Here is an 8,072-nt window from a genome sequence, read left to right as displayed (position 1 = left end):
GACAACTGGATATTGTTTGGTTCATGGGATGGTTGTACCCCATTTTTATGATTGAGACACATTTGGCTTTTGATTTGATTAATAACGAAAAAGCGATCATTTGATTTTCAGTTACTTTGATTTATTCAGGCTGCGTGTTCCATGGATTAGCCTCATGGTTCACGGCCGGTCACTTCTCATTTTTGGGGTGTGACATGCTGTCCCCGACATTAGGCAGGCTAAAATGCTGGTTGGTCTCATTGGTAGGTGAGGTAGGGAGCTCTGAAGGTTGGGCAACCATCATAGACATGTCTTCAGCATGATTAGCTGTAGGTTCAGTTGGCAGAGCTGAGGTTGCTCCATTGGGGCTGTCACCCTCTTTGTTCGGGGTACTATAAACATTTTGCTGAAAAAAAATTTCAAGTATATAAACGATGAAGAACAAAATGAAATGAATACATTGTATGAAACATAACATGATACCATGAAATATAAAGGTCGAAATCCAATAACTATTGTCAGAATCTAGAACTTCATTAACAAGATATCACCATCTCTATCAAAAAAAGGTCGAAATCCACTAACTACTATTATAATCTAGAAATTCATTAGCAAGATTACACCATCTCTATCAAAAAATACATATTATCAAACTCTAGATATCATAATCGACATCAGCATCTAAATCAGGATTTGCATCAGAATCTGCATCTAGATCATTTTGTCTACTCAAATCATCATCTTTTTCATCTATGTATTCTGCCATAGTGTCATCCTCATTATCCTGGTCATCAACTTGCGCAGCAATGAGTTCATCACCAGGACTAATCTCAGGATTAACATTATCCCTATCGTGTTGAACTTCAAAATCTTCAGTGATGATTTCGACACCTCCGTCTTCGGTTTCATCTTGTTGAAATGGATCATGAGGCAACTCATCTTGCTCCGGTACATCCCATACACCTCGATGTCGAACCAGTTCTACCACTCGCCAATTTTTTCCTTTGGTGGTGTCATTAACATAAAAGACTTGCTTCACATTGCTTGGAAGGACAAATGGATCATCTTTGTACCAAAGCCTCATAATATCAATGCTGGTGACATATTCATCGGTGTATATTCTACTTTTATGACCAGTATTGTACCATTCACATTGAAATAGAACTACTCTACCACCATTTGCGTATCGTAGTTCCCATATTTTATTCAAGTAGCTGTAATAGTTCATATTCTTTCCTCTCTCCTCCCCTTCCACAACTATCCCACTATTTTGACACTTGCGACGACTTTCACAATCTCTGGTATGGAATCGGACACCATTGCAAATGCAGCCAGAATAAAAATCAATTATGGAACCTGGACCGTTTGCTAATGACCATAGTTCATCGGTTGCCTCTTGTGATCCTTCGGTTCTTAAATCATTCATCTACACATGAAGACACACAAGTCAATCATCTAAGTTAACAGTAATTGAAACTTATTAATGTTTAACGACTCTAAACTCTATGATACTTACGCGTTTTTTGAACCAAATTGGAAATTCCTTTTGCTGGATCTGAGTTATATCACATCCTTGTGGATTTTGTATAATATTCTCGTGTTCCCTATTTAATATCGTAAAATTCAATTAACTTTAAGTAGTAAACTTCAATTAACAAGTTAAGCATAAGCATAAATAAAATAGACCACATACTCTAGATATGGCTCCACCTCAGGGCAATTGTATAGCACAAACCAATGAGCAATTTCTCATTCTTTTTGGGAAGGTTCGAGACCCCTTACGATGGGTGAGAAGAGACAGACATGCTGGTTGAATATCTCCATCTCAAAGCCACGATCAACACCATCTCTATTTCGTTCAGGTTTGTTACTCCCATTTCTCAAGTACATTGAACAAAAAGTAAGGCACTCTTGGACAATGTAAGCCTCAGCAATTGATCCTTCTGGCCGTGCTTTGTTGGTGACATACCTTTTTAGTTTACCCAGAAACCTTCAACCAAGCAAAATCACCGTCATATGTACTAGATAAATAAACAAAATTACTTATTCTAGCATATTGTGGTAACATTTACCTTTCAATTGGGTACATCCAGCGATATTGAACTGGTCCAGCAACCATGGCCTCACGCGACAAATGAACAGTCAAATGAACCATCACATCAAAGAAAGCCGGAGGAAAAATCTTCTCTAGCTTGCAAAGTATTAGTACCACTCGTTCCTCCCATTTTTCCAAATCACTTCGCCTTAATGTCTTCGAGCAAAGTTCTTGGAAAAAATTTCCCAACTCAAACAATATTGTACATATCTCCTTACTCACAAAACCACGCATGCCAATGGGAAGAAGACGTTGAAGGAGGACGTGACAATCATGGCTTTTCATGCCGGATAACCTGCCATTCTTTGAAGTCACACACCTTGATATGTTTGCTGCATAGCCATCTGGGTAACTAATTGACTTCAAAAATTCATAAAAACCATCTACTTGATGCGGATCCAACGTGTATGACGCCCGAGGTTTCAAAATTGATCCATTTTCAGTAGTTTGTAGATGTAGTTCAGGCCTTATTCCCCTTTGTTTCAAATCCTCTCGCGCTTTGTATGTGTCCTTGTTCTTTCCATCTATAGACAACATCGTCCCATAGACACTTTCACATATATTTTTCTCTATATGCATGACATCAAAGTTGTGTCGGATCAGCAAGCTCGGAAAGTATGGTAGCTCCCAAAATATGCCTTTTTTTGTCCAATTCAATTCGGTACGAAGACGAGATCTTTTCCTACCCCTAGTATCCTTTCCGAACTCGACTGGTTGCAACCTATCCAACTGAGACATTACCTTTTCGACCGATAACTCCAAGGATTTCTTGCCATACTCTGGAAAACCATTAAACTTCTTGTCCTTCCTCCAAGCGTGGTTCCCAGGCAAGTAAGATCGATGACCCACCCACCCAATCTTATCAATTAACCTTTGCGATATAGGATTATCGTTGCAAGTGGGACAAGACAAATAGCCTTTTGTTCTCCACCCAGATATATCACCGTACGAGGGTAAGTCATGTATAGTCCACATTAAAGAAGCATGCATTAGGAAGGCTACTCCAGCTGAGGCATCATAAGTCATGACACCATTATTCCACAAGTCATTCAATTCGTCAACCAAGGGCCTCAAATAGACATCAATATTTGTCCCCGGTTGATTCGGACCGGGAATAAGTAAGGACATCATTAAAAATTGATCCTTTATACATCTCCATGGTGGCAGGTTATAGGGTGTCATTATCACAGGTCACATGCTGTAAGATGCGCTCATGGTTCCAAAAGGATTGAACCCATCAGTAGCTAGTCCAAGTCTAACATTGCGGGTCTCCATGGAAAACTCAGGATATATCCGATCAAATTCCTTCCACTGGGGGGTGTCAGCCGGATGCCTCATTTGTTCATCATCCACACGCTTATCACTATGCCATCTCATGTCTTTGGCTATCTCCAAAGTCATATACAATCTTTGCAACCTAGGAGTCAATGGAAAATAACGAAGTATCTTTTGAGGGATCTTCTTACCCTTGCCATCATCAACCTTGTACCTAGAACTATGACATTTCGGACATTTTTTTAAGTGAGCCTTTTCCTTCCAAAATAACACACAATCCATTGGGCATGCGTGGATGAACTCATATCCCAAGCCCAAATCACGTAATAGCTTCTTGCACTCATTAATTGACTTTGGAACTACATGCCCTTCAGGTAAGAATCGGCTTATTTTCGCCAAATTCTTGTTGAAAGATCGATTGCTTCACCCACTTTCTACCTTCACTTGTAACATCTCAATGACAAAGGCTAATAAGGTATCTGACTTTTTGCAACCTGGGTACAAGCTACGTTGGGCGGCCTCTAATAAATTTTCAAAGTCTCTCACATCCTCTCTCTCTATGGTATCACCACCCATGTATGTCCCCTTATAGTGGTCTTCTATCAATTGCTCATATTCATCACCTCTATCCTTATTGTATTCATCCTCGCTATCATCTTGCTCATCGGGTTCAGGAAGTTCACCATGTAATAACCAGGTCGTATGAGACACCATCATCCCCTGTATAAGCAAATGAGTTCTCACAGTATCATAATCATTCTTATAGTAGTTATGACAATTAGTACATGGGCACTTTATCGCCACCTCCCCACTCAAATGTGCCTTTGCAAATTCAATAAACGAGTCCACCCCGTCTACATAGGCTGGACAAAATCTATCAGAGAGAAGCATCCAGCTTTTGTCCATTTCTAGTCACATAAAATGTTTAGGGCATGTTATTCGATGTCAGTTTAAACTTTAGAAAAATAAAAGAGAACAATTAAGTGTGAGAGTGAAAAAGGGAGAACCAAAATCCAATGTTACTATACACTAAGAATACCGTACCTTCTTCGCAAAAGATTTGGTTGAAAATGTTTTCTTCAATTTCGGCCAATCTGCAAGGCATTACAAAGGCCAACAAAAAAAAAAACAGATTCAGTAAATGCAGATAATGCATACCACACTCCAAAAAGAGAGAATTCAAAACCTGAAATTAGTCATTCCGATAGTAGATTAATAGGACTACTGCACTACAAATACGAAATCCTAACTCCAGATTCAAAGAACGGACATTTAACAAGGCATTCAACTGCAAATTTCATGATGTGGTTCAAGAGATTATTGTTGCTATTTTTCTAAGCTGTGATTCAGTTTCGCTATAGTGCAATCCAGAAAATGAAGCTAAGGTCTGATAAGTTCAAAGACAAGTCACAAATGAAGCTCAAAATGTGGTTCAAAATCAGTCAAAAACCAAGTCACAGAAGCAGGCTATTCTCATCAACATGAAGAGCAACTGAAACAAAATTGCAAAAGCATGAATAGCAACTGAAACTGCAAAAGCACACCAGACAAAACCAAGTTCATAAAAAACTCAACTCTAAATTCGGTTTGAAATTAGGTAAAAGCCAGAACTTAAAGAAATAGGTAATGTTAGAATTTGGAAAAAGCCACAAACTGATACGACCCTATTTTTGGGCAAAACATACCAGCTCTTTTGAATATAACCAAACCCTACTCCTTTCTTCCACCTTTTAGTTAAAAATACATAAAACCCACAACCCTATCCCTTTTTCCCACCTTTTAGTTAAAAAATACAGAAAGCCCACAACCCCACCCTTTCTTCCACCTTTTAGTAAAAATTAATTCGAAAAAACCAAAAGCCTAGCTACCCCTTTCTTTTGGTAACTGTGAAGATTTATAAAGCTCAAACAAGGATTACAAAAGGCCTTTGCCAAAACAAGGAGAAAACACAACCTATCAGCACAAAGTTATACACAAAGGGGTCTTCTTCGCGCAAAGAGAATCAGGAGCGAAAGAAGAGAGAGAGAGAGAGAGAGAGAGTATTGAAGTTCCTGTCAAAGGTCTGAATCTAAAATCAACGCACTAGACCCATGCACGGCGGCAAAAGGTCAAGGAATCCAACCCGTCGTGTCTCCTAGTTAAATGGCGCACCGACGACCACACGCTGCCGTGCAAAGCCCATAAATTTTGCCCTAATTCTTCGTCTAAAAAGTAAACTGAAAATCAATCGATGTTCTTTGTAGAGAGAATTAGGAAGGAAGGAAGAAGAAGAGAGAGAGAGAGAGAGAGAGAGAGAGAGAGAGAGAGAGAGAGAGAGAGAGAGAGACCTGTCAACGAGATCTACAGACGACTGAGTGGCTGCATCATCTCAGAGTGAATGAAGGAGAGAAAGAATAAGAGGCGTTGCCTTGCCTTCATATTCTTTCTTTATCCGAACCCGGAATAAAATAAAAAAAACAAGTACAGTAGATTTGGGATACTATGTCGTTTTGAAATAAAATAGTAAAATAAAATCGGTTCTGTTCATTGATACTACTCCAAAATAATTAAGCACTCTCCTATCACACAGTACAGACAAATTCTAAACTTAATCAGCCAATTATATTTTAATAATGGTTGATCTGAACCATTAGGATTTTGCGTCTTACTAATTTCATCATTATCACCAAAATCGAGGATCATCGGATATCAGTCACTACCTGATCGGACAATCTTTGGTGCATCCCGAGACATTAGACTATTAGATTGCAATACTCGACCCCACATGAGTCTTATTTTTTCGATCAAACCATCCATCTTCTACATATTATGGAGTATATCATTCGTACCAACAACGAAATTAATCAGGTATCGCTACACACTTGATCAGATAGAAAAACCCATTTTTTAAATCAAATTATGTCTCGATAAAGAAGCTTTCTAAACCCGATCGAGAATTTTTTTTACAAGAATGGTATAAACAACAAGAAAAACAAAATCAACGGTATGGATCATTCTAATTATGTCACCGTCGAATGACTAACGTACATTTAAGTATAGTACAATACTTAATTTGTTAACAATTACATTGAATATATAGAATTTAAAGGTCCTTACCAACTCAATTTTTACAGCGGTCGATCTGAACCGTTAGCAATTCACGTCTCGCGGATTCCATCGTTGTCACCAAAATTGGAGATCATCGAATATCAGCAACCGCCTGATCGAACAACATTTGATGCATCTTAGTCATTAAAGTATTAAATTGCAAGACCCGACCCCCTATCAGAGACTTTATTTTGCGATCTGAACTATCTATGTTTTACATATTATGGAGTTCATCAATCTTACCAAGAATGAAGTTGATCGGGTATCGCTACACATTTGATTAGACGATAACTATCATCCAAAAACCAAATTGCATACCAATGCAAGGAGCTTTCTAAACCCGATTGAGTCAAATTTTTACGATAATAATTTTATCAATAAGCACAATAAAATCAATGGTCTCGATTGTTAAAATGGTTTTGTCTTATTGAGATCCGCTAAATAACTGTATCGAAGTTTATTAAAATATGAATGACATATAATAAAATTAGACATTGTGAAGACTTTTGGCGACGTAGTAAGGTTGTTGCTGAACATTTCGGCTTAGCGCCAACAGAAAATTTGAGCGCGGCAAACATTGTGCCAAAAAATTTGTCTTTCGGGGCCGAATGTGAAGACTTTCGCCGACATCAAAGTGTGTAGCCGATACACACCCAACGGCGATGCACTTTTTGTCGTGTCGCCAATCCTTGTCACCAAATGTGAAAACTATTAGCGACGTCCAAGTGTGTCGCCAATACATACCCAACGGCAACGCATTTGTTGTTATGTCGCCAATCCTTGTCGCCAAAAGGCAAATTTGTTGTAGTGCAAAAAGAACCAATTAATAAAGAATTATGGTCTAAGAGTTATAAACGAATCTAAACTTTTCTAAAACAGCAAAAAATGTAAATGTAGGCCTAAACGAAGAAATTAGTCCGAAAAACACCATCAGTCAAGAACTTAGGGTCGTGAGTATTGACTGAAGCGCCAAAATAAGCCAGCCCACCAAAGTTTGAGCCTATTCCGAGGTCGTCAGAATTTCGCCAAATCGGGTAATCGGAAACTAAACATCGTTTGAGCTTCCGAGACTTGGCACGGTACGTCCAACAGATCATGGAATTGGACTTCTACGTGTTCTACGTCAGTTTTTGAAATTACAGTCATCTCCTCTACTTTATAAACTAAAATACAGTTGCCCCCATTGTTAACTTTGACTAACGGTGTTCACTTCGATGGATAAAGACAATTATACGGACCCTCCTCAGTCCTCACAAAATAGTTGAAAGGGTATAATGTCACTTATTATATCTCCCTTGAAGTTTCTGACATAGGCAAGAACCTCGAGAGGTAAAAGTCTAATTAATAAGCCTAATAACTTGCATGCAATTGCATACAATACCGAATAGTACATCCAATTGAATTTTGAAGTCGACCCTCTTATTCTTACTTCAAACTCACACTTCGTACCAAGTGTAGATAATTTAGTACCGTATTTTGTTAAGATATCATTAGTTTAATTAGACAGCTTTTTAGAGCTGGAAGTGCCAACCTAAGCTCGCCAAGCATTAATTATGCGGTGGGGCCGCACCGAATAGTCACTCTCAAACCTCCTCAGACTTCTGTATATAATTTCACCACTCCCCCCACTCTCCAT

The 8,072-nt window shown here is 38.6% G+C and overlaps 1 protein-coding gene across 2 annotated transcripts; it reads right to left on the bottom strand.

The window, feature by feature from the left end:
- Window positions 1-388: 388 nt before the first annotated feature.
- LOC131320516 (uncharacterized) lies at window positions 389-5,728 on the bottom strand. Of its 2 annotated transcripts, XM_058351232.1 has the most exons (6): window positions 5,677-5,728; window positions 4,394-4,443; window positions 2,052-4,257; window positions 1,673-1,969; window positions 1,496-1,583; window positions 389-1,405 (listed from the first exon to the last, which is right to left on the bottom strand). In XM_058351232.1, exon 6 carries the CDS (start codon window positions 1,403-1,405, stop codon window positions 635-637), a length of 771 nt encoding a protein of 256 aa, XP_058207215.1. In that variant the 5' UTR covers window positions 1,496-1,583; window positions 1,673-1,969; window positions 2,052-4,257; window positions 4,394-4,443; window positions 5,677-5,728; the 3' UTR covers window positions 389-634. The 2 variants fall into 2 exon arrangements, with proteins under 2 accessions (XP_058207215.1, XP_058207214.1); XM_058351231.1 differs by lacking the exon at window positions 389-1,405 and having other exon boundaries at window positions 1,495-1,583.
- Between the last annotated feature and the right edge of the window lie 2,344 nt (window positions 5,729-8,072).

The sequence above is a fragment of the Rhododendron vialii genome, chromosome 3a, assembly GCF_030253575.1.
Source record: "Rhododendron vialii isolate Sample 1 chromosome 3a, ASM3025357v1".
NCBI classification, from domain to species: Eukaryota; Viridiplantae; Streptophyta; class Magnoliopsida; order Ericales; family Ericaceae; genus Rhododendron; species Rhododendron vialii.
The sequence above is the reverse complement of the archived record's forward strand: the minus strand, read 5'-3'. Positions and strand labels throughout refer to the sequence as shown.